We start from the raw sequence: 26437 nt of genomic DNA on the forward strand, positions 1-26437 counted from the left end.
GCTTGCTTTTTAAATTGTATTTTTTCTACTATGTTTATTGTTATGCACCAAAGACCTTGTATGTTAAAACCTACTTGGCAAAAAGCCTGATTCTGATTTGTGATACTAAGTAGAAGTTAAAGGATGCAGTAAGATAATGTGGGTCTGTGTTTTACCTGTTCATCATGACAGACGAGACAAAAGGCCACAAGAAGAAACATGTGTACAGGGGGGTGTATAACTTGTTCAACAAAGAGACTGAAAGTAGGTCCTGTCTGTAATGTAAGTAGAGAAATTAGCACAACTCATTTGTTTAGTGCGACTGTAGCTCAGAGTTGAGTTGTTGATGTGGCTGACATATATAACTAATCCATGCTTTAAATTAAATACTATACATTTCCATAATTAAACAGTTTGTAAAATAAAAGGCAGGCATACAGAGATGGTTCTTATCTTATGATAAATCGCTTTGTGTGCTCTAATATTTTATGTCTAACTTGTATTCTTTTGGTTGGAAACAATTACAGCTATCTCTAAAGCAAAAGTACATGATGGTGTTTTATTTCATGTAAAATAACAGAATAAAATGATTCAGCATGCTGTTGACTTATTTACTTTATTGATCAGTATCTTAACATTCATTCAACTTACTGTAATAGGCAACATATTTATAGTAGCGATACACCAACATTTAATCAAAAGTTTATTCATATTGCTGCTAAAAATGCAGTGGTTAGAAAGTTTTCTAGTCAAAATAATAAGCTTACATTTTCCATATCCATAGAGCACAAAAGTGTTTTTCTACGATTGGATCTCATATATAAAAAAATAATAATTGTTTTGAATATTTTACTTTATGTTCTACCCTATAATGTTCATTAAAAAACAACAACATAGGATTAAGTTATTCTGTTTGTTTTAAAACATTTAGTTAACAGTCACACAGATTTAGTTGTTATAATTTTCCACCTGATTGAGCACTTTCCTCACTTGTTATATAGCACGTGCTATTTCCCTGGTTTCCTGCACATAAAAAAATATCAAAATCAATGTTGTTGCTAATCATCGATTGATATATCCCAGACTGTAAACAAATACAAATGAAATTTAACCTAAGCATTCAGTAAACAGAAAATAATTCAAGTTTTATGGACTTTTATAACAACCGTGGAAGTATGTAAACAAACGGGCATTTAAAGGGTTGAAATTCTGAAAAATAATTAATAGTGATGATCAGTACTGAAGTTGGTTAAAATATTTAACTTTTTCAAAGTGAGGCACAAGGGTTCATCCTTTTTGTTCGAAATAAAGTCAGCTAACAACCCTAAACTACGTTTCAAGCACAAAATGAAATCCCCTCTTCATGGTATCATCACCTTTCATTTTCTCCGACAGCACTTGAATGCAGCACCCGCGCAACAGAAACACCAGCACCCAGAATGCTCTTCTGCCGCATGCGTGCTACGCACTACGGCCCGAAGGCGTTGGTGGTTGGTGTCCGTCCGAGGATGCGTTGCACTCCGGCAGCATCAGTACCAGCTCCGCCGTGCTAATACACCAAAAAACCCGGGGGAAGGAGGAGAAATACGGGCGGTGTTTGCGGCTCGAGCGGCGCCGGAGCATCGGCGAGATGGGGGACCAGAAGGTGAGCCGGAGCCGGAGGAACAGGTGTCTCTGATGGGGGAAGCCGTTTCAGGCAGGGCGTAGTGTACAAAGGAAGGAGGGGGACAATCTGCAGGATTGAGGAGTTTGTGGATGCGGTACTTACTCGTATTTTGCAGCGTTGTTTTATATTGCAATCATTGTTTGTCCGGTTGAAGGGGAGGTTTTATCTTGAGCATGCAATCGATGACTTTGTTATCGATGTATCGATAGTCACGGACGTGGGGGCCTTGGCACATCACCTCTCGCATCAACAAACATTGCACAGTCCTTCAACGTGAATGTGCTATTTCACTGTGGGATAGCCAGTTTAAGATGAAATATAACCCGGAGTGGTGACATATCAGAGGTGTGATCCGTATAATAGTCGATGTAGTGTGTGTCCAGTGCTTTGAAGCCGGCTGTTCAATTGTTTTAGAGCTGCATTATTAGATTATTAATGCGCATCCTTCCGCCCGTGAAGTGTCCTCCCTCCTTGTGCAATGAAGCTAGGTCCCTCTCTGATCTCATGCAAATGTTAATCATGTTTAAAGGGGAGCTCAAAGCCTAAACCTTCATGTGTCCTCTCCAACCTTAACACAGATTAGCATAACCTCCACCAACAGAGGATGCACTCAAGTGTTTGCGTAGAGGAGAAAGAAACATTCAGTCCTCTACTGAATACCACAGGCTTTGAAGCCACTGATAGAGAATATTGAACTGTACTTTGGGATCAGATTTTGTCTTTTTCTCAGGAATAGCAAAATGTTGACTCTTTAAAAGTTGGATTTTGTCTTTTCTTTAGGAATCTCTGCGTAAGATCACACACACGCTGGCCATGAAGAATGAGGAGATTTCAAACTTCACCTGTACTCTGAAACAGAACCTCGACAACTTAGAGGTACAAAAGATAAATGATGAACAAAATGTTATCCTGGCTGCACACAGTTTGATAGTCAGTATATTCACCCAGTTACAGAAAAGGTTACTTCCTGTATTCACTTGTTTTTTGTTGTGGCACCAGACAAACTCCAACAGTGTCCAGGTGGACCTGGAGTCTGAGTTCACCGCCCTTCACTCCGTCCTGGACGAGATGAAGGAAAACATGGTGACTCGCATCAAACAGGAGAAAGCCAGCCGCACATACGAGCTTCAGGTAGCAGCTGATGTCTTTTGCATTTCTTTAGACTTGTAAAATAATAGAAATCATGTATTTTTATTTAATTGCTAAAGGTTTATACAAGCTTATCTGTTATCTGCATTTATTGTCAAGTCAATAAGCAAATGTGAAAAAGTTTCTTGCCACCAAATGAATGATGCCTGATAGATTTGAGTATTATCGATCAATCATCAAGTCATTTTTCATGCATATCTTTGGGTTTTCGACTAACAAAACTAGATATTTTATCACTTTGAGAAACTGGGATTGAGATTTTATAAACCAAATGATTAATTGAGAAAAATAATAAATCAAAATAGGAAATAATCTTTAGTTGCTGACCTATTTTTAAATGACTGAATGCACACATTTTAAACAAAGAAAATGAACCAAATAAACACATTCTTTAAATTACAAAATGTGTTTTTAGGTCACCTGGTTATCATCTGGAGATATATTTTATTATACAATTAAATTCAAATTAAATCAAATTGGCTCTGTCACCAAATGATTTTTCAGGAGCTTTTTTTGCAGCAACTATTTCAGTTAACATGCACAGAAAATAAGGTGTTATTATAAATACCATTGACTGTATACTTCTCAAAGCGTTTAGTCTAAACCTCTGCAGCCTCAGGACTCAGACATGACTCTCAAATGATGCAGCGAACTCCACGGCTTCTGCAGAAAACACAGAAGTCCCATTATACTAAAGACAAACATGTAAGAGTTAGAAGATGTTCCCTGTTTGACTGTGGGTTGGTAACTTCCTCAGAGTCAGCTGAGTGCCTGCTCCAAAGCCCTGGAGAGTTCAGAGGAGCTGCTGGAGCTGGCCAATCAGACGCTCTGCTCCTCCGAGACGGACGGTTTCAATCAGGTAACTGACTCACGCCACCTCTGATGTAACGCCGCTGCACTGTTCCCTCTGCTCGCTGTAACTGCATTGATGATGACTGATGGTAGGGCTGTACCAAATGTAATGTTATTTAACATTCAAAGGTTTTACCGAGGGTTTTTCGAATGAAGCTTTGAATATCTATTGTCATATTTGATGATGTCATCACCCTAAAAGGGATTAATCGGATTATATGAGTTGGTTTAAATACATTTCTAATGAATATAATTAGTTATTTCTTTCCTCACTTTACTGCGTTTTCTGAGTTAGAAACAATCCTACACGTCCACCACTGGAATCTAATTCTACAAATATTATAATAATATTAGTGTAGCCTAATCTTTATCTGCAACTGTGCAGAAATTCCCAGTTTAAACAGAATAATGCAACAAAAACTACCTTTTTGGACCTCACACCGCCCCTTTAATTTTTTTGTCAAGTCATGCCAGAGGGTTAACAATTCGAATGTCGTAGCTTGGAAGCTTCAAACTATTCGGTACAGCTCTACCTGGTGGTAGACTTCAGTCCATATATATATATAATTGAATATGTTCCTTCCAGCGGTGTCTTAACTAACATTTATTTGAACACAGCCACCAGTGACTTTTTATGTTAAATGTCAACATGATGGGCTACAACTCAGTTTTCTCTTCGCTCCGTATCTCTCTTCTCTTTTTCCTTTCCCTCTCTGCTTTTCCTCTCCAGGCGGCCAAAGACATTAAGGATAGGTATAGTACTCAGCCATCTATTGCTTCCCTTCTGTCGTAGCCTCCTGTAACCATTGAGCGACATCATAATGTGGCATGCATGCATTCAAAACACGTAGCCACCACACCCATTTTGTGGACAATAAGCCTTATGGAGGAGTCTTTTGTATTTGTGTTTCCCACTGTCCTGTCAAGTCTGTACCATCCTGTGTCACCCCCACCCCCCACCCCCTGTCCCTGGATGATATCCCTCTCTAGCTTCGCTTTAAAACGTTGATTAGATCGATTAGTTCAGTGGTAGTACCAGAAGTCTAGTTAGTGGCCTTTCCTTAGTGAGCAGTATTAGAATGAGTCACCTGTTTTCTTTGCTCCTGATCCAGTTAAATAATGGACCACGCTTGTTTCCACTCCGTGTGTTTGTGTGTGTGTGTCTCTCTTTGTCCGCAGCGTGACAATGGCTCCAGCCTTTCGACTCTCCCTGAAGGCTAAAGCCAGTGACAACATGAGTCACTTGATGGTGGACTTCAGCCAAGAGAGGGGGGTGTTGCAGGGACTCAAGTTTCTCCCAGGTCTGCTCCACTTTTAATACAAAGACATACAGACGGTGACGACAGCAGAGTAACTAAGTACATTCACACCAGGACTTCACTTCAGTATCTCCATTTCATGCTCCTCTACATTTCAGACGGGACTTTATGGACGGGTTCATTTGAATTCAAAATTCTTACTGCACTAAAATAAGGTTTTAAGGACCCGATTAAAGCTGGAGTTGTCTTTATAAGATTCTGGCTTTTTGTACATAGAAACAGTTTAAAAAAGTAGTTTAAGTTAGCTCCACCTCCATCAGTTGCAATAGGAAAAAGCTATTTATTACACACTAATACATCCAGTTCTAAATCTATATACAACACTATGAGATGGTGAATTCTACAGTACATTTACTTTTGATACTTTATGTTAATTTTTTCATATATTTGTAGACAAATCAGTAGAAATAGATCAGTTATAATCACACCGCCTTAACTTTTGTTTGTAACCATACACTGCTACAAAGTCTAATCACAGCCAAACAATGGCTCTGTGGGAAACAAGCCAACTTTTCCATTGCTTTCAATAAGCTCCACTTTCATCATTATTTTAACAGCTAAATGACTACGTGTGATGTGAAAGGGGACGCTCAAAGCGATAAAGCCACAGAGTATCATCACGTAACTCTGCAGCTGTGTGAGGCTTGTTAACCTCTGTAAATGCACTGGTGTGGTTTTACGGCCCACGTTTTTACTGTAATGCTGCGTCGCATTGCTAGCAGCCTGTACGCCACAAGTTCAACACTAAACTAACAGATTATTGTGATAATAGCTGAACGTTTAGCAGCTAAAGAGACAGATATTAACATTCATCAGCTCTGATTGATGTGTTACTATACTACTGTTTGCTAACATTTAAGCTAAAGTGTATGCTAACTGTTATTCTGCCCATGTGACTGCTCACTTTAGGATACATTATGAACTTAATTCATTATTTTTTAAAAGGTTTTTAAATAATCATTTTAAATTAGCTCATCTCTCAATATTCATTGTTTCACACAACAGCTGTTTCTGTAGCGAAATAACATTAAAAATGATTTACATTTTTACATTCAACATATTAAAATACTTATTTCAAATACTGAGTGTGAAATTAAATTTGAAGAATATTTGGGAGAGGTGGAAAATGTATACATTTCCTTTAATTTAAATATGTTTTTATCTAAAAATGAGAAACACCTCATGCTCTATTTTGTGTTTTTATTTGTAGAAAGCTGCAAATATTGTTCTGTAAAAGTACTAAAGATGTGCAAATAAAGGTTGGAAAATCTTTTTAGGATTTTGGATATTCCCTGTAACAGACAAACCGTCTCTTCCCTCCAGTTCCCGCTACTCCAGAGATCCAGGTCTCAGAGTGCCAGGTGTGCGACAACACGGTGTGTGTAGTTTGGACCCTACCGGAGCCCGACACCAAGATAGACCACTTCATACTGGAGCACCGACGCACAAACCACGAGGGTCCGCCGCGCATCAGAGAGGACTACCCCTGGATGGTGGTGGAGGGGATAAAAGAGTTGGAGCACACACTCATCGGTAGGAGGAGGATTTGTGAGGAGTTTGATGTGTGAACTTTGATGGCGCTGACTCATAAAGGATACTTTTTATTCTCAGGTCTGCGCTTTGACACGCGGTACTTGACGTTCAGAGTGAGAGCGTGTAACAAGGCCGTGGCGGGAGAGTTCTCTGAGCTGGTCACACTAGAAACCCACGGTGAGAATATGTTGTTCATCAGGCTGCGTCCAAAACAAACCTTCTTCCTCTCAGTGTAGTTTATAATAGACGATGCAGATTGGTTCCTTTCATATCTCATATCATCTTTCCACGTGTTGAAATGCTTCTTATTATTACTTATGTCCATAATGACGCCTCTATAATTATGTTTTTATTTCTTAGTGCTATCATAAACTCTGAATGAATTATCCACTTTAATGCTTTGCATGGAGTACGATCTCCTGAGTTTGATATGAATTCATTAGTTTTTTCTCACATTTGCATCGTCTAATTATCTTTATGTTGATGCTTTGTGTGTTTGTGCTTATATTGTATTGTTGTCGTATAATACTAGGTTTTATAAAGCTGTATTGCTGCTATTATTTCACAATGCAAGGAGTGTGTTACTGTGGCGTCTTTGTTGATCGAAATGTGAATATTGGATTGTATTTTACATTTGCAGCCTTCAACTTCAAACTGGACTCTGGTTCGTGCCACCAGAACCTGAAGGTGGAGGACTTGAGTGTGGAGTGGGACAGCTGTGGAGGAAAGATTCAGGACATCCGCAAGGAAAAGACCCGAACCAACTCCCCGATGCACTCACCAGCCAGGTATGTATCAGGCCTAAACACACCTCACAAGGTCCGGTTGTCATGCGCTTACTGTCATTTAGAATAAATCTAATAAGGTGTGTGTGTGTGTGTGTGTGTGTGTGTGTGTGTGTGTGTGTGTGATCTCCCATATGTCTCCTCTGTACTCAGGTCGGCCCTGATGTCACCTAAGAGAGTGCCGACAGCCCGGCCCGGCAGAGACAGATTTACAGCAGAGTCCTACACAGTGCTGGGTGAGAGGACACACGAAGCACAACAAATGTATTTCTACATGTCTCGGGGGGGGGGGGGAAACACACCAGCCCGGATTTAAAGATGTACAGTTATTTGAAGACCAGCCGTTCTGGCTGCATGATAACTGCTACTGAGTTTGTAGGCTAGCCTTGCTACGTTAGCCCGTAGATACCCAGGTAAGCTAGTTCACTAGCCTGTTGAACTTCCAAGATGAACGTTATCTCCTGACGGGGAGAGATAGTTGTTTTTGCATTCATAATGTTTATCCTCTTTTTAAACCAGCCAAGTTTTGTCCCATCATGCGCTCGCACCAAATCCTTTTTTTAAGGGTTCCCACATGTCCTGGAGAACTTGGAAACCCATTTTTCCAGTCATTGAAAGCACATGAGAGTAAAAGGGAAATGTCCTGGAAAATCTTGTGTTCGACTTAAATCCTATCCTTTTGAATCCTGCTTTTTAACTGTTGCTACTTCCACAATTACGTACATTATAAACACAATGCATGATGTTAAATGGATGTTTCTCCTGTAAAACTAGCAACACAAATGCATTTCACACAACTGAAGTGAGATTGTATTTACTAGCAAAAGCCAGATGTAACTACAGCTCTCAGTCTACACAACAGACTGTGTTAACACTGTAAGTCTGAATGACTTATCTGACAGCTGACACCATGATCGACGCCGGCCAGCATTACTGGGAGGTGAGGTTTGACAAGGAGAGCAAAGCCTTCGCCGTGGGCGTAGCGCTGCGGAGCCTCGGACGATTCGACCAGTTGGGGAAAAGCAGCGCTTCCTGGTGCATCCACCTGAACAACTGGCTGCAGCAGAGCCTCACAGCAAAGCACAACAACAAGGCTCGAACTCTGGACTGCGCCATCCCAAACCGTGTAGGAGTCTACGTCAACTACGACGAAGGTGCGATAAACACAAAAGCGATAACGGCTGATTTTCTGTGTTTTATATTGTCTTGAATTTAATATTTATTTATTTTCCGACTGTTGATCGAACAAAGCAATCCCTCTCGGCACTTTTAATCTGACATGTTATAAACTAAGTGATTCATTTACCTTGACGGATTAATCAACAATGAAAACATGTTAGTTGCAGCTTGACTATATATAGTACATGTGTGTGATTTTCCTTCTTTACACTCTACAGGTGTTCTGTCTTTCTACAACTCCAAAACTAAACAGCTGATGCACACCTTCAAAACCAAGTTCCAGCAGCCAGTTATACCAGCTTTCATGGTGAGAAACGTTCAAACACATCTGTTATCTTCTCCATTGTTCCGTGACCTTTTTAGTTTCTGAACTTCCTGTCGATGTGATGCCCCCTGCAGGTGTGGAACGGCAGTTTTTCAGTACTGACAGGTATGCAGGTTCCCAGCTTGGTGCAAAGCGGCCAGAGGAAGAACAGCGGCACCAGCAGCTCCAACGCCAGCCTCACCTAGACCCCTCCACTCATCCGGCTGGACACCTCCCAGATCTGCTTGAACACACAGTCACCGCTGCAGAACATCGCCTCTGCCCTGGCTGCGGTCCAAGCCTCATATCATAGAAGAGTAACATCACCGGAGTATGATGGGTTAGCCTGTTCCAGCGTAACAACAAAAATAATTTCGGGAACAAGTGAGTCAGCTGCGCCGTCAGTGACGGACCTCTTCAGATGTGGGACTCAGGCTGTTGTTGTTGCTTGGGACACATTAGCTGTACTAGTTTTTCCTCTCTCTTTACACATCATTTAGCACTGTCCCACTGCTGCTAGAGCAAAGATTTAGCGCTGGCCGCTGCCCTTCCTTCCTTGCCATCACCAAAACTGTCAGTCGTACTGTCAAAGCAGGCAGCGGCAGGCGCAGGGTCAAGGCCTGTCCTGTCTGCTCTCTCCCTGTGCCTTCCTTCTCATTTCCAAATCGGGTGACGCTAGAAAAGGTCTCCCTATTTCAATTTAAAACAACGTATTGTGTCAGTGTCATTATAACCTGGTTGTAACGTAGCCTAGTGGTAATTATCACCTACTGAATCTGCCCATCGACCTATTTAACCCAAATAACCGCTCCTAGACAATGCTTCACAATAGAATGCACTTCATTGAATCAGGATTTATTAAACTCTACTTTGCTTTAGGAATACTTTACTCCTGTAATCATCTGTATGTCAATTACTCACCCCGTGCTAACTTGAATTGTTATTTCTTGCGTGGTCGGAGTAAAGTCTTGATGCGCTTCCACATTAACAGTCAAGTGCAAGTACTGTTTACGCGTAAGGGTTTTAAATAGTAAGGTTTAAGGGAAAATGCATGTGTTTGGGAAGAAGTGTAAAAACAACTGGATAGATGAGACTTGGAGTACTCGTGCAGTGAGTTGTGTGAGAGTTTCTAAATGGATGTTTTGATATAGTTTTGTTTGCCGTGGAGGCATCTGAGAAAAACAAAGAATTCGACACAGGGTGAGTAATGGATATACAAATGAACATGTCGGGGCTGAAGTATTCCTTAAGTAAAACAGATATTAGGGATGTTGTATTTTCCTTTCTTGCCAAGACATGCACACTTAACAGTGTTTATTGCGTTTCACTCAGCCTCCTGCTGAGGTTCTGTTGGTTTGAGTTCAGTCAGTGTTGGCTGTGAGAGTTTAATCTGACAGACTCTGCACAGAAAGTTAGAAGGGAGTTTTTAATCAGTGTAACTCCACGTAGACAAGTCATCAGATATTGCTTCAGGATTTTGGAAATGACTGTACTGTATTCATTTTATTGACCTGACTGCACCCTAATGCTTGTTTGTACAGTATGTATGCGTCTTATAACACCACTTTATTTGCTGAAGGGGAATCCCATTCTGAGTAGTAGTCCAAATATAACAAATAGCTAGCAAGTAGCCTCAGCTAACAAATTGTATTATGAGAGTTAGCTATGTTTGAGGTCCGAATGGGTGAGAAACTGATTTTATGAAGTCCTTCTTTGTGCACAGTCCGACCTCTGAGTAGCGTCCACGTCATATGTTACACCTGGGGACAGTGTTGCTTTGCCATGTTGCTCCCTCTGTATGCATCTCCTGAATAACTGTAGCTTGCAATGCTTTAAAGAAGTTGAAAATTATTTTAACTTTATTTCACATGCTGACACGATGTCACAATTTATTGTAAATAGTTTAATTTTTCCACTATAATGTGTCAGTCATTGAGGTAATAAAGGAGCGGGAGCACTTTGTTCTTGGATTTCTGCTTTAGCGAGGAATAAAACAAAGTAAGAAACAACTGTCAGTTGCATTTAGAAAAGGTTGTTACACAGGAAATAGAGCCGGTACAGAACATCATAAAACTGATTGATTTCAAACGGTTGCTCAGCACATTTTAGACGTTACTTCTTCACTTGGTTCTGATTTGATGGGACAGTTTGACTTCACTTAACACTACATATCTATATAATACATACAATAGGTACAGTAAACCTAACTAACGTTTTCTTTCATTCACAGTTCACTGTATTGTAATACAGGTTTTATAACATGTATAAATTAGTTATGTAAAAATATATACAATACAATTCATTGTTGTATTATAACAAGTAGACAAAAACAACCATGATAGAGAAAATCTGATTACGACAATCTGCACTGTTGTCAGTGTTAAATGTGCAAAATGTAGAAGAGAAACGGGGTGACGATAACGTGACATGTACACCCCTCGTTACAGTTGATTCATTCGCTAACGAGCGTCTTAGACGGGCGAATCAATAAAGTGTTAATCCTCGGAGAGGCTTTGGTGCCGACAGCCAGCTGACGACGAGGAGGAGCAGAGCCACGATGCGATGGAGCGGGTGGAAACAGCTGCTCTCCGCTCCCGTGTGTCGGGGACAGACTGGTAAGTGTCTCTGCACTGGTGTGAGTCACTGGTGGTGCTGGAGGAGCAGACGTTCACAGACGCTTTGAGAGGTTCCCACCAGGAGAGGTCACTCTTGAAACCTGGACTTTTGTTGCAACTTGAGTTTCAGCTCAGATATTGCTGCGAGAGGAACTAGAGCACATCCGACAATTAGCTTTGATATTACTGGCAATAAAGTAAAATGACACATGACAGCAAAATCTGAATTGAGACGGAGAACATATCTGCACATCTAAAGAAGGCGTCCAAGGCAGAGTCCAAAGTCTTGAACCTTTTTAATTATAACTGTTATGTTTTCACGGTTAGGAATATGCTTTCATTTAAATATCCCCCTTGAAAAATGCTTGATTTCCCACAAAATCTGGTGTTTCATCTACAATCACTCTTTGAAATTAAACAATCCTGTTGTCGTATTTCTTTGTTGTTTCCTGGCGTCTCACACTAGACCCTTAGCATTTATAGTTACAATTCAGATGTGATGATTTGGGCTTTGAGAGTCTGGATTATTTTGGTTTAGGTATCTTGAAGGTGTTAAGTGAGTATTGTTAAAAAGCTGTACAACCCTGAGTGTGGACTTACTCTGCATCACAGGCTCTGTGAGGCTTCTCGTCCTCAGATCTTGGCTGTTTACGGATAAGGAAGAGGAGATGTGGCATTTGCGAAGAGCAGGAATTGGAGGCATGATTGCTTTCTTTGCTTCTTTTTTCTCCAGTTCTGTGCAAGACCAAAAACACACAATGATATTCGTTATTTTGTTTTGTCCTCTGTCTTCGTTATCCGTTACAAACATACACACACTCGTACACATGCATACATGTTCATGTTTGTTTTTGTTCCGTCACGTTTCGTTTTGTCGTTTTGTCTATGTTCCCATTTTTGTCTACTCCTATGTATTGTAGTATTGTACGTCACTACTCCTGTTTTGTGTAATGTCCTTTGCAGCACAGAAAAAAGGTGTGACTTTCTGAGATTGAAAGATAAGATGGAAATACTTACGCGGAAGTGGAACGGCAGAGGTGTCCTCCGTCTCCATTGCGGTCTCCTCTGTTGTTTGAACACAGATGTTAGTTGGTGATAGCAATGGAAAAAATGAAGTCACACCTGTTTTATGTTTGCGTGACAGAAGAGCAAATGGCAGGAGAGATGGAAGCGTTGATTAATGAGCCTGGTGGCAGTAAAGTTATACTCACGTGTGTCATTCAGGTACAAATTATCTTCTCCAATTGGTGCTGCCGCTGGTCTAGGGGTCGGTAATATTGGAGCGACTGCAAAAACAAGACAATTATTACAGGGGTGATATAATTGATAAGGTAAAAACAAGGCACAAGAAAAGGTGCTGTCACAGTAACCCAAAAGCTACAGCGGGCAGGAATCCCCTGCTTTAAGTGCTCCCCTGAAGTTTCATATTCATATACCGCCATCATCAGGTCAATATGTTTGTTTAAATGACTTTATGTTTTTATATTAAGTTAAATGAACCGAGCCACATACAGGCAGGAATAGACACTGGCTGTTTGCAGTAAACATGTACAGTAAAGCATGTTCAGTATAATAAAGGTTATTTCAGTTCAGACTGGAATATCTTCACGACTATTGGATGGATTGTGATGAAATGTTGTACAAACATTAATTGTCCTCAGAAGATGAATCCCACTAACTTTGGTGATCTTCTGACGTTTCCTCTAGTGCCACCATGAGGTTCATATTTGTTGTTTTAAGTGAAATGTTTAACATCTATTGGCAATCCATGACATTTTGAGTTTAAGTGATCCCCTGAAGTTTCATATTCATATACCGCCATCATCAGGTCAATACGTTTGTTTAAATGACTTTATGTTTTTATACTAAGTTAAATGAACCGAGCCACATACAGGGGTTTGGTGGGAGTGGGGGGGGGTTGCTTGATTTTTTTGTGTGCTATAAATGTTATTATATGCAAATCACAATTTTAATTCTCTTGACATTTTGCATCTACTGCATGGAATAATCTACAGACTGATCTTAAACTTCAAAACATAATATCCCTGCATGAACTATGGGGAAATCTATTGAGTCCACGTTGTGCAAATGTTTCACTTGATCATTTTGAATGTAATTCAAATCAAAATTCAAATGTGTTATAGTGTTGACACTCTGTGTTGCTGCTATTCTTGGCCAGGTCTCCCTTGTAAAAAGAGATCCTTGATCTCAATCGGGGCTAACCTGCTTAAATAATGGCTAACAAAACAAGGTCTTGTTCACATTTGTTTGAGTTACGTCTAAAGAAAAACCAAACTCTGTAAAGGAATTTCTACCTGCTGCACAAAGGCTGTGAAACAAGCCAACCATGAGGTGGGTGTCGGTAAGTGGAGTCACAATGCAATCGCACTGTTCCAGGGAATCAGCGTTGTCACAATGGTTTACAAGTCTTTGACACACCCTCTGATTCAATTCAAGTGAATTAACCAACTTCTGTTGCTGTTCCTGGAAGTATAAAGTGTCAACTCAAAGACATTCTTCGTGTCACTAACTTTTTGGAAAAAGTCCAAAATTAGCTGTAGAGGTGGAATTTCAAGATACCTGAATGCGTCAAAGAGTCGAAGCAAACAGGTGTGGCAAAACGTGTCAGAAGTTATACATGTGAATGTATTCATGCGTTCGTGTGTTCATGAACACACTACCTGGTTTGGTGGGTATACTCGGTGGGACGATGTTTGACGGGGCCTGGTGAACGCTCCTCTCTCCATTTTCCTTATCAGACTGAATATAAACTGGAAAAAGGCCAGAAGTTCAATTAGTCATGTATATCCTTTGGTAAATATATATGTTTGCTAAATGGAATAATAATTGCACAGCTTACAAGGTGACTTTAATATGAAGTGAGTGAGCAAAAGAAAGACAAAAACAGAGAAGAATAAATAAATAGAGTGAAAAAGAAAGAAAGCACGATGAAAATGTCTCGGTTGTGTACGTACAGATGTTTTTCTCGTAGGTTTCCTCCATGATGAGAGGAAGCAGAACTCCGTCAGTTTTTTGTACTAAATAGGTGATCACATCATGAAGCGTGGCACAGAGGACCTGCACGGAGAATGAACATGAGAACAATAAAACAAACGGGAAATGAAAGCGGTTAATATTGAGTTTAATTACTGATTGTGCCGAGAAGAAAATCCCTAATCGAGGTCACGCACGCACACACGCACGTTGAATGCAGGCAAAGATTATTTAAAGTATATAGACTTTTCAAAAGTATAAATATGCACAGCGGATGTCAGCTTTCTTGTTTAATGTATTATCTAAGGGCAACAAAGCATTCCTGTTTCGTCACTGATAGCTCTACCTGTCTGACACCTCAGTCCTTCAACATATGTGGCTCATATAGTACAAAGTACCTGGAGCGCGATATTTGAATACTCACAGGATTGTCCACTTCAATAGCGAAGCCCCCGTCGTGTTTCCGATTCACACGGTAGTGTTTGATCACAGAGCTGATGTACAAAGAGAGAGAGAGGGAGGCAATCAGAACACAAATGAAATAATTTAATAAACTAATTGTCCAAGACAACAACATGTGTGCCAAGATGAGTCATTTGTAGGTGTAGGCGGGAAAAATAATTGAGATTCTTATTTTTTAAGATCCTGAATTGACTCACAACTTCATAAAATCTATTTTTATAAACGTTTTTTCCTACAAAAGAACCGAGATATTGCTACTGACGGACAGTCATCCTAGATACCAAGTCAAAGTTGTGTCACGCATTATTGTTGGAAAATCACACAAAATATAATTTCTACAATTTATTTTTGAAGTTGACAAGTTACTAGCTATCCTTAGCCTCCCAGTTCTATTTCACAGGCAGACTTTCTGTACTTTGTATAAGTTTTCTTCTGTCTTGTATTATTGCGATCAGATGATATAACTTTTTACAAATATAAAAACTCCAGAATCAATTTTGACGTGAGAATCCAAAAGATTCCTTCAGTAGTAACGTTATTAAGTGATAATACAGTCGTTGTGTTTTAGCGTGTGTGATAAGTATGTACACCTACGTATTAAATCTGTGTGGGAGTGTGTGTGTGTTTTTAAACTTTGTGATGTGTGTGTGTGTGTGTACCCGTCATGGTCCTGTCTGGTGGTGACAGAGAAGGAGTTTCCGTTACTCCCGGGCCTCATCAGCAGGTTTCCTTTCTTGGCCTCTCTCTCGAGCAGCAGCTCAGCCTCCAGACGAGACACTTTGTAGTAACAACTGCAGGACGGCAGAAAACAGACAAAAGGAAAAACTTCAGCCATCACTCGTCTAAAACGGACTTTAGCTGGTCTTTAAAAACGATGATGGTGAACACGTACGTCATCAGACAATACCTCATAAGATATAAAACACTGTCGCCTTGATTTAAGCTTCAAAATGCTCAGCGGGGTTATAGATGCAACATTGTGACCACTTAGTAAACTGGTGGCTGGTATAACAACGTGAAGACGCAGAGGCTCAGATGCAGGTTTGTACTGCCTCTAGAAAAGTTAGGACATTTGGCAAAACCACAGAAAGAAATCACATATTTTTTAATAAGAAAACAAATAATATTCTAAGCTCTAAACTCTTTTTACCAATAAGCTTCAAGGCTGACACATCCGGATGTTTTAGTCCTGGATGCTGTTCATATTGTAGCTTTCTAATCTACTTTGCAGTGGTCAAAGTTACAGAATCAAGGAGACCAGGGAAAGCAAATACTGAAATACTCAAGACCTTTTTAATTTGCTTCAAAATGCTCAAATGTGAATGTTGGTCACATGCTTTGTATCATTGCATCAGCTGTTTCTATTGGCCACATTGAAAGATTACCTGTTTGTCTCTTAAACATTTTTACGTCTTGTTTGTACTCACGCTGGCATGTCTGCCTGGAGGCTGATGTAAGCAGCTGAGTTGGTGGCAGCAGGTGGAGCGACATTTTTTATTCTTTCCTTTTCCTTGTCTACTGCCTCTTTTAGCATGTGGATCTGGCCTGGTAGCAGGTTGAGGCAGGATGGTACGGACAGCTGCAGGGAGACACACACAGTTTAAAATGATCTGTGCAAACAAAGGTCTGATGTTAACTAGTCATCTTAAACTTAAATCAGTTTTTTTTAAATGTCATACACCACCGACCTCAGCTACAGAGAGGATATAGCCCTTCCACAGCTCACGAGCCTCTGCATTAGGAGCCTGTAGACACAACGGAGGAGGGAAACATTGTGAGGAATAACTCTGAAAAAAAGAGGCTGATTTACATATTTCATATATATTCCCTCACAGTGAATTTGATATTTCTATCCTTCATCTGGAGGTTGAGTCTGGCTGCATCCAGGTTACGATCCTGGCTGCAGTCATCTGTTATTGAGATCAACCCACTGAGATCCACTTTCTCTACGTACTGATGAAACACACACACAAAGACACACGGAGTGACATAACATTCCTGAATGTTTGCTTTGTTTTCTTAAATGAATAAACATCCACATATCTGGATTTATTTTATTAACTCTGAGAACTTACATCACTGTCTCTCTTCTCGTTGAAGAAGAACAGCGTGTTTCCACACAGGCAGCCCCACATCTTCCGAGAAGTCTGCAAGAGAGAGAGAGAGAGAGAGAGAGAGAGAGAGAGAGAGAGAGAGAGAGAGAGAGAGAGAGAGAGAGAGAGAGAGAGAGAGAGAGAGAGAGAGAGAGAGAGAGATGCACTGAGTGACTAAAAGATCGTTTTCCAAGCAGTTAAGTTATGTTGGCGATTATTCTTCTGTTGATTGACTAATTCAATAATAATAAACTCCCGTTTTGTATTTTATTATGATTTATTCTATTTTCTTCCTCATATATCTTGTGTAGTTGCAGTTGGGGTGGCCACTGTAAGAACATATATATAAACACTTTTTGGTTGAAAATGTACAAAAAGATTTTTGAAGAGAAAGTAACTTAAACTTAATTAAAATATAAGTAAAACTGTAAAACTGAGACTGTGGATGAAACCTGTGCTGTTTATCTGCTCTCATTGGAGTGAACACACTCTGTTATCAGGCAGGGCTCGCCAGGTATTTGCTAAATCTGCCTTTCCTTGTTAGCGTGTTAACTTCTCTGTCAGTTCCTGGATCTCTAATCTTTGTGGCACAATGAGCAGAATAGCAGTCAAACCAGTTGGGAGAGACCCACGTGCTGTTCTCTGTCTGGAAAACTCAGGTTAAAGTCCTGATCATTTACAAGACACTATATGACAGGTGGTTCCGCCCACGGAAAACATCACATAATCTGACTTTACCTGGAGGGTTTCTAGACTTAAAGAATTAAGCATGTCATTACGCTGCATGTTTTTGCAAATTATAGTTCCTCTTCATGAGGGCAAACCATCTAGAATACTGAGTGAAGTGGAGCTTCTTTGCACAACAAAACAGATCAGTTTATACATTAAGTAAATGCAGAACATATAATTAAATTTTAAGTCTGGAATGAAGATCCCTCCAGGCATCTTCTGCACATTGTTGAGATGCCATTCATGTTTTTTTAGTTTCTCTCTCTCTCTCTCTCTCTCTCTCTCTCTCTCTCTCTCTCTCTCTCTCTCTCTCTCTCTCTCTCTCTCTCTCTCTCTCTCTCAGACACACACACATGAATATTCACAAAGCCTTACAAAGGTGTAGTTTGCTCTACTTACACAATTCTACCTAAGGTTTTGAATGCAGGACTTTAACTTGTAGTTGAGTATTTTCACAGTCTGTAGTATTAATACTTTTACTGAAGTAAAGGATCTGAAAACTTCACAATAAAAGACAAACTTGTTTCTCATGGAGTTTGCAAAGAAAAACAAAAGCTGTGCTCTAATAAATCAGCTACCTTATCTTTGAAGGACCTCTTCTCCAGATACCCCTCATAGTAACAGGTCGGCAGCTGGCTCCTCTGTCGCGCTGCTCGCTTTGCCATTATGTCGATATTTACGATGTTTGCAGGATACAGACTTCTCTAAGACTATGTAGTAGATGTCGACATGAACATATCAGCCGCTTCTGCCCGCAGTAAAGCTTTATTGTATATGAAAGTGGAACCTGTGCGTCAGGTAGGCAGGTGGCAGTGTCCTCGCCGCTGATTGGTCAATATCTGATGTGGGCGGGCGTTTTTAAAGATTTCGACAGGTGGGGCTCCTTCTTTCCTGGAACTAATACATGTAGGCCTATGCAATATCAGATCTTTAAATATCTTTCATATGAACTGGCAAACAAGCTTACCGTAAAGGAGGCGTAAGTGAGTGTTAAACTTGTTAAGTAAGTTTATTTGCATTAGCTTAATACATAGCCATTGAGTCTGTCAACAAGCAACACATAGTGCAGTAAATCGTCTCTTATCTAATGCATGATATCAGGTCATACACGGTTGTTGTTGTTGTTGTTGTTGTCGTGATACAGGTCTGCGGCAAAGCAGTTCACCTAGATAAACAAGTAGCTGTGTGTGTGTGTGAGCTGTAAATGAAGCAGTGAAACCTGCTGCTTTCTCATACAGACAGCTGAATCTCACCAGAAAGTGTCAGATTGAAAGTGAATTATGAACAGCTGGTAAGTAAAGGATCATGGGAGATGAGATTCTAGACTAGGTCCACTGCTTTTCTTACATTTCTGAGGTTTCATCACTATTGAGTATTTCCATTTTCTGCTACTCCACTACATCTCAGAGGGAAATATTGTACTTTGTAGTCTGCTCTAATACATGTATCTTTGCCAATTCAGATTAATAACACAAAATATAAATCAACTAATACATTATAAATGTATTATTATAGATCGCAGTGTAGAAATATCTAGCAAAAGTCCTGCTTTTTTTTTTAGCTTAAGTAAAAAGATATACAAGTTTGAACATCAAACTACATTTAAAGTACTTTATTAGCAGAACGGCCCATTATAGAATAAAATATTATAATATTGGGCTTAGCACCAAAGAAACCATATCCTACATTATAATTTCCCTGTTCGGCTACTTTATACTTCTGCTCCACTACGTTTCTTAGGGAAATATTGTATTCCTTATTCAACTACATTTATTTGATAACATAATTACTTTACATGTCAAGATTAATAATACAAAATATAAAATTGACAATAAAATAATGATGGAGGCTAATGATAATAATAATAATTATAATAATAATAGTTGTTGGTACTTTAAGTGCATGATAATATTACAAGTACAAGTACAATATATGTTTGTACTTTTACATAAGTAAAGTTTTGAATACAAGACATTTACTTGTACTATACTTTTAAACTGAAGTATTGCTTTAAGTACAAAGTACAACATCTGAGTACTTCTTCCACCACTGCTTGCAAGTGAATAGTGCATACTGAATCTGGATAGGCAAGATTCCTAAAGGAAAACAGGTATTTGTGTTTAGAGGAAGAAATAGTGGCTCCCTCTGCTGGAAGAACTTGTTGTGGTCCATAAAGTCTATAAGGTGTATACAATTCATTGTCAGTTAGTCAGTTAAGGACAGACTGGTGAGGAGGGCTGGCTCTGTAGTGGGCACAGAGCTGGACTCCCTGGGGACAGTGGCAGAGAGAGAAGGACCCTTGATATCGGCTCGCCACTCCCTCACTACGAGTGGGACCCATATTTCCCTCAATCAAAACCCGCCTGTTTGCTATCCTGGCTCCAAAATGGTGGAACGAGCTCCCCATTGATGTGAGGACAGCAGACAGTCTTCACACCTTCCCTCGCAGACTGAAAACTCACCGGTTTCGACTGCACCGCAGTGAATGAAGAAAACTAAATAACTGTTCTTTGTATGTTGCACTTATATTAGTTTGGCTTATTTATAGCTAATAGTTGAATTTGTATTCTATTGTTTCTGTATGTTGCACTTATGTTGCACTTCAAACGGGCTTATTTGAAGACAGTGTTCACTTATACGATTGTACCTATTTGAAGCTATTGTACTTACAAGATTCTTGCTGTTCGGAGTTGTATCTCCATGATTGTTTGCACCTTTTGTACGTCGCTTTGGACAAAAGCGTCATCTAAATTAACTGTAATGTAATAATGTAATGTAATAAACTGTCATCCATCCTGGACAACGCCCACCACCTTCTGCACAGCACATTCACCCGGCAGAGGAGCATGTTCAGCGGAAGACTGCTGTCCCTGTCCTGCTCCACAGACTGCTGTCCCTGTCCTGCTCCACAGACTGCTGTCCCTGTCCTGCTCCACAGACTGCTGTCCCTGTCCTGCTCCACAGACTGCTGTCCCTATCCTGCTCCACAGACTGCTGTCCCTGTCCTGCTCCACAGACTGCTGTCCCTGTCATGCTCCACAGACTGCTGTCCCTGTCCTGCTCCACAGACTGCTGTCCCTGTCCTGCTACACAGACTGCTGTCCCTGTCCTGCTCCACAGACTGCTGTCCCTGTCCTGCTCCACAGACTGCTGTCCCTGTCCTGCTCCACAGACTGCTGTCCCTGTCCTGCTCCACAGACAGGCTCAACAATTCTTTTGTCCAACATTCCAACAATTCAAACTTTCCAAACACTTCAAACCATTGCAGTGTTGTATAATTACTTTTGTAATTATTTATAACAGTCTGTATTTTTACATCTGTATTTATAATGTACAGCCTTTATCTCTTATTTAAATTTTTTATTTGTACTTACTTTTTAATGGAGGTGTAATGTTAAAATTTGTATAATGTCTTTTAAGCTACTGGATGCCTAAATTTCCCTCGGGATGAATAAAGTATCTACCTATCTATCCATATATATATATATATATATATATATATATATATATATATATATATATATATATATATATATATAAGATAAATATATATATTATATGTATTATATATATGTGTATATATATATATATATATATTTTTTTTTTTTTTCTATTCTATATTTATGTCTCTATCTATGCACCAATAAACCAAAGCAAATTCCTAGGGTACTTAACAATAGCCGGATGATGATTAAAGGAAGCCTAATCAATGTCTTGTGTCATACAAATGAATGGATATGACAATGTGTAGATCTAAATTTAAATGTTACAGTGGAAATGCATGTTTACTTGTCTTCAACGTATTCCTCATTCTTACCTGGAAGTCACTTGACTGCGTCGCGTTAACGTGACTCCCTCTTCCTACGCAATGTTGCGCAGCATTGTCTTCTGTCATCTTGGCACAGCTCCCTGGTTACTGTGGTCAGGGCAGGGGAAATATTTTTCTGTCATCACCGCAATCTCAGAAAGGTGATCGTATCAAACAATGGGGAACAGAGACGACGAGTATGATTTCTTGTTCAAAGGTAAGCGGAACAGAAACAGTTTATGGATAACCTCGTTTGATGTAATTTAGCGAGGAAACTAGCCAAACTGAGGGTAGCATGCTAGCTAACTATGCTAACGTCAGTGGTCAGTGTTAATATCAGCTGATGGTGGCAGCTAACTGTAGCTAGCCAAATTGTTTTCTGTTTTAGACTCGTCATTTTTTTAAATTAATCTTTTTACTTAACCTTTTACTTTGACTTAGATGTGTTACTTCTTTTAATTGTGTCAAGGTTGGTTGCACATCATTTGTTTTGCTACACGGATTTGACAGAAAGTAGGGCGTATGGAGAGCTAGCCCTGTAAGCTAGTAGCTATGATTTCAAACGGGTGGAGCTATTACTTTTGCAATAATTCAATTTTCCTTTATTGTCATTGAAAATAAGTTAACCTTTACAATCACACTTTGAAATCACATATGATGGCGTATTTTCTTTAGACGGTCTCATGTAATCTGATACGTTTAATGGAAAAGGAAACAAGAGTTCCCTTTGTAGTGGAAAGCTCTCGCCTGAGGGAGGGAACTAACTCCATATGAAAGCAATGAATAGGAAACTCTTGATTGTTTTGGTTTTCTTTTAGGTAACCGCTTCAGGTACTTTCCACTTTTGCACGGCTCAGACCATATTTTCATATCAAGCTATCATAGACTTTATCAGAATGAGTCACTGGTCACATGGTGGTTTTACACCTTGGAGTTTAGTTTCCTGATAAGATGATGCTGACCTTGTTAGTATCTTTTATTAAACACGTGTTATGCAAATATACAAGAACTCCTATCCTGTGCATTATTACTTTTCTATTTTAGTGTTAGTATGTCTTCTTATACACTTGGATTTTTACTGTATTGTTTTTTCTTATAATGTTGAAATGTACTTCTTTGTTTTAGTTTGTATTTTACTACATTTTTATTTTGTATGGCACACATTCCTCTCAATAAAATTAGTTTATGTCCTTCACCTTAGCCTCACACTTCAATTGCCTCTTCAATACCAAAAGTTTTTCTGAAAATATTAACACATTCAGAAGCTTTCTCCCTCACTATATAGGTTTGTATGTTTTTCAAGAGCCAAACTAGCTGTTGAGTCGTTCCATACCAACTCACCGACACTTCTTATCATGGATTTTCTTGACAAATTAATGTGCAAACCTTTATTAAATTCATGGGACCTTGCATAATCCTCTAGCTCTTCTCCAAAGACCTCTTTTTTTAATGATTTTTTTGATTGTTTATTCTAAGCCTGTAGAGGTTACATATACACATATGGTGTATAACACATACAAACAAAAAGGCATCAATACATGACACAATTGTGTATGCATTGTAGCAAGAACAGTTTGTGGTATAAATGTCTTTTAAGCCTGCAGGTTATTCCAAGACCAAGGGCCATAAAATAAACTCCTTTTTCTAGTTTCAGTCCACACAGGCGGTACCTTTTTTAATCCCAGCCAATTATTGGATCTAAGATTGTAGGTACAAACAGAGTATATGTGCATGGTTAACCTGCCTAGAATGTCCTTGCACATTAAAATATACGAGAGCGGCATCCTGCGCATTGCAAGTGAACACCAGCCAACTAGATTGTGTTAAAGTGGGTCAAATACGGGCATAAGTAGTGGGATAAAGAAATCTGTAAATGGTATCACCGTAGTCTAGTTGATACAGGAATAGGCCTGTAACCAGACATTCTCTATTAGGTAGTATTAAAATACTTTAGAAAAAGAGGCCAGTGTGGCAGCTGGAAACCGATTAGATAAACTGATGACTCGTTACAAACACACAGGAACAGAGGCCTTGAGAAACTGTTGAGTCAGATTTCCCAAAGAGCAGTTTTTTTTGTCAGCTTCTTCCTGCGTTACTCCCAGCTGGGCAAAGTCTGATAAGGTTTTCGCAAAACAAAAAGAAGAGAGTAACACGTCAGCACTTTCACTTTGCCTGAAAATGATGGAGTCAGAAGAGTGCCATACCAAAAATATAATCTGTAGAACTACAAGGAGGAATAAAAAATAGATTATGACACTGTTGAACTTATTGAATGATAAGCTGACTATAGTGCACCCTTTAATGATAGCAGTTTAGTACATTTTATGTAACTGTCAGCATTAATGTTTGTCGTTTGTAGTTGGAAAATCATCCATTTGGCTTAATGTGGCACATTAATGTGTGCATTTATAAATTCAAGTTAAAAAATGCAGTTTGAGGTTCCTCTGTACCATTACCCATGAAATGATTGTTTTATTTACAGTGGTACTAATCGGAGACTCTGGAGTGGGGAAGAGTAACCTGCTGTCCCGTTTCACAAGAAATGAGTTCAACCTGGAGAGCAAGAGCACCATTGGGGTGGAGTTCGCCACCCGCAGCATCCAGGTGGACTGGCAAGACGATAAAAGCTCAAATTTGGGACACAGCTGGACAGGAGCGCTACAGAGCAATCACCTCAGCGTGAGTACTTTGCAAACTAGCGTTGTGCACTGGAATATAGATGGTGTAGTTATTGTATTAATCTAGTTTATGCTGTCATCAGGTATTACCGGGGTGCAGTTGGAGCTCTCCTGGTTTACGACATTGCCAAGCACCTGACGTACGAGAACATTGAACGCTGGCTCAAGGAGCTGAGGGACCACGCTGACAACAACATCGTCATCATGCAGGTTGGAAACAAGAGCGACCTCCGCCACCTCAGGGCGGTGCCCACTGACGAGGCTCGAGCCTTCGCAGGTGAATCACCAAGCGCCACGGTTATAAAGCAAGCCAAGCCAGTTTTATATCTGTAAAACATGTTCCGTAAAATGTGTTTTTAAAATGTTTCTTTCTTCTCTTCCCGTCATTAGAAAAAAACACTATCTCATTTATTGAGACATCAGCGTTGGACTCCACAAATGTAGAAGAAGCATTCAAGAGCATTTTAACAGGTAGGAAGAGCAAGACTCTTTGCCTTTCTGATGATGTACTGTCAATGATATGGATCTCAATGATGCACGTCTGTCATTTGCAATATAATATCATTTGGTATCATTTGGTATTGTGCTCACAGTTGTTGGCAACAAAGAAACAAATAAGCAAGACGCTTCAGTTTTATATTTGTCATTGTGAACTAACTTCACCAGGTTATCTAATACTAATATACTAATGACTAATACTAATGACTAATATACTAATGACTAATATACAGGGGTGGAAGTAACCAACTCACCGTCATTATTTGAACAAAGTTGTAGAATTAAAAACAAATCAGCAATTTTGCTTTGACTTAATACTTTTATTATGCGTCTCTTAAGACTTTTTACTATACAATACTATGACTTTTTGTCATGACATAATGATCTTTTTATGACATACTATTGTTTGACTTTTTTGCGACTTATGGGACCTGTATTACCATTTTACACAGTTTTGCCATTTTGATATGGGGCTGCAAGGTTTTATTTTCCTACAAATGGGAATATACACCAGTGTCACAGCTACATATACAGATAAATGAAACCATTTATAAAACGTTTAAACAAATCAAGAGCATCACTTTCTTTCTTGAATTTCCCTCTGCAGAAATCTACCGCATCGTGTCACAGAAGCAGATAGCGGACCGATCTGCACACGATGACTCTCCGGGCAACAATGTAGTGGACATCAGTGTCCCTCCAACCACTGACGGGCAGAGGGGCAACAAACTCCAGTGCTGCCAGAGCCTGTGACTCTAAACTCCATGACACTCATCCTCCACATCACATCACCTGTGCACTTTTTGTTCCCGTTGATCTGCTCACGGCCAACTCCCTTGTCACTCTATCCTTTTCTTTTTTTTTTTTTCTTTCTACCTTTCATTCTGTTTTCTATACGACTTTTGAACTCACTTGTGCTCTTCTCTTCTGCCATGAAAGAAAACTTAAAGAAGCCTTTATGTCACGTGGTTAGTCGAGTCGTCCATGGAGTCAATGTGAAGGTCGCTTCAATGCAGGAACGAGGTGGTCGCTGCTGCTGCCCTGATGAAGCCTGTGAAGTTGTTTTGAGCTGAAACTGGTGTACAGTGTGGTTGTGAAATACATTTCAGTGGTTACCACTAGATGGTGCTGTGTAAATAAACTACAGGCAGTTACTCCAACCTGGTGAGAGCAGTATTACACGTTTGACAGCATGGTTCCGCTAACTTTCTTCTTACATCAGATAAGTTATCATGCCAAAAATATCCTCTTTATGTATTTATTGAAGAATATTTGGCTTAAGTTGTCATTGTTTTACTTTAAAACTGTATAAATTTACAATAAAATTCTTGACTAAAGTAATAAATGAATGTGTTCTTATTGAAAATTGTGTTTTTCTCAAGTTGCTGCAGAGAATATAAATACATTTACTAAAGTATTGTACCTGAGTAAAAGTTTGAGGTACTTGCATTTTAATTGTAGTACCTCTATTGTATGGTAGTTTATATCTTTACATACACTATATTTGACAGCTTTAGTTAAGTTTTCAGATCAAAATTTTAGCAGTTATCAATTTATAAAATACGATTAAGTGTTACAGATTAAACTATTAAAGTATATTTTACTGACAGTTGAGCCTTTACTAAAAACAGCTTTGGAAAGCATGACCTTTTCTCCTAATGGAGTAATTATATACTGTGGTTTTGCTACTTTTACTCAAGTAAAAAAATCGTATTACTTCTACCAGTTTTAATCACTAATCAACACCCACATTGAATCCTTTAGTGTTTTGTTTCTGGAGAGCTGAGACTGTTC

At 39.4% G+C, this 26437-nt stretch overlaps 2 protein-coding genes and 1 pseudogene across 2 annotated transcripts; 2 read left to right on the forward strand and 1 right to left on the reverse strand.

The window, feature by feature from the left end:
* Positions 1 to 1371: 1371 nt before the first annotated feature.
* On the forward strand, positions 1372 to 10728 carry fsd1 (fibronectin type III and SPRY domain containing 1). The gene is made up of 13 exons (XM_029430221.1): positions 1372 to 1624; positions 2426 to 2521; positions 2645 to 2776; positions 3552 to 3653; positions 4377 to 4399; positions 4826 to 4947; positions 6289 to 6498; positions 6577 to 6675; positions 7139 to 7286; positions 7437 to 7519; positions 8186 to 8437; positions 8681 to 8769; positions 8862 to 10728. The coding sequence occupies exons 1-13, from the start codon at positions 1382 to 1384 to the stop codon at positions 8970 to 8972; spliced, it is 1710 nt and encodes a 569-aa protein (XP_029286081.1). The 5' UTR covers positions 1372 to 1381; the 3' UTR covers positions 8973 to 10728.
* Positions 10729 to 10875: 147 nt separating this feature from the next.
* LOC115007383 (signal-transducing adaptor protein 1-like) lies at positions 10876 to 21584 on the reverse strand. The gene is made up of 13 exons (XM_029430222.1): positions 21477 to 21584; positions 16913 to 16984; positions 16671 to 16790; positions 16526 to 16582; positions 16265 to 16416; positions 15497 to 15628; positions 14800 to 14869; positions 14357 to 14459; positions 14063 to 14152; positions 12593 to 12667; positions 12399 to 12446; positions 11982 to 12116; positions 10876 to 11534 (listed from the first exon to the last, which is right to left on the reverse strand). The coding sequence occupies exons 1-13, from the start codon at positions 21552 to 21554 to the stop codon at positions 11470 to 11472; spliced, it is 1197 nt and encodes a 398-aa protein (XP_029286082.1). The 5' UTR covers positions 21555 to 21584; the 3' UTR covers positions 10876 to 11469.
* LOC115007385 (ras-related protein Rab-11B-like) lies at positions 21517 to 25988 on the forward strand (annotated as a pseudogene).
* Positions 25989 to 26437: the final 449 nt, after the last annotated feature.

This window comes from Cottoperca gobio, chromosome 4 (assembly GCF_900634415.1).
Source record: "Cottoperca gobio chromosome 4, fCotGob3.1, whole genome shotgun sequence".
In the NCBI taxonomy this organism is placed as follows: Eukaryota; Metazoa; Chordata; class Actinopteri; order Perciformes; family Bovichtidae; genus Cottoperca; species Cottoperca gobio.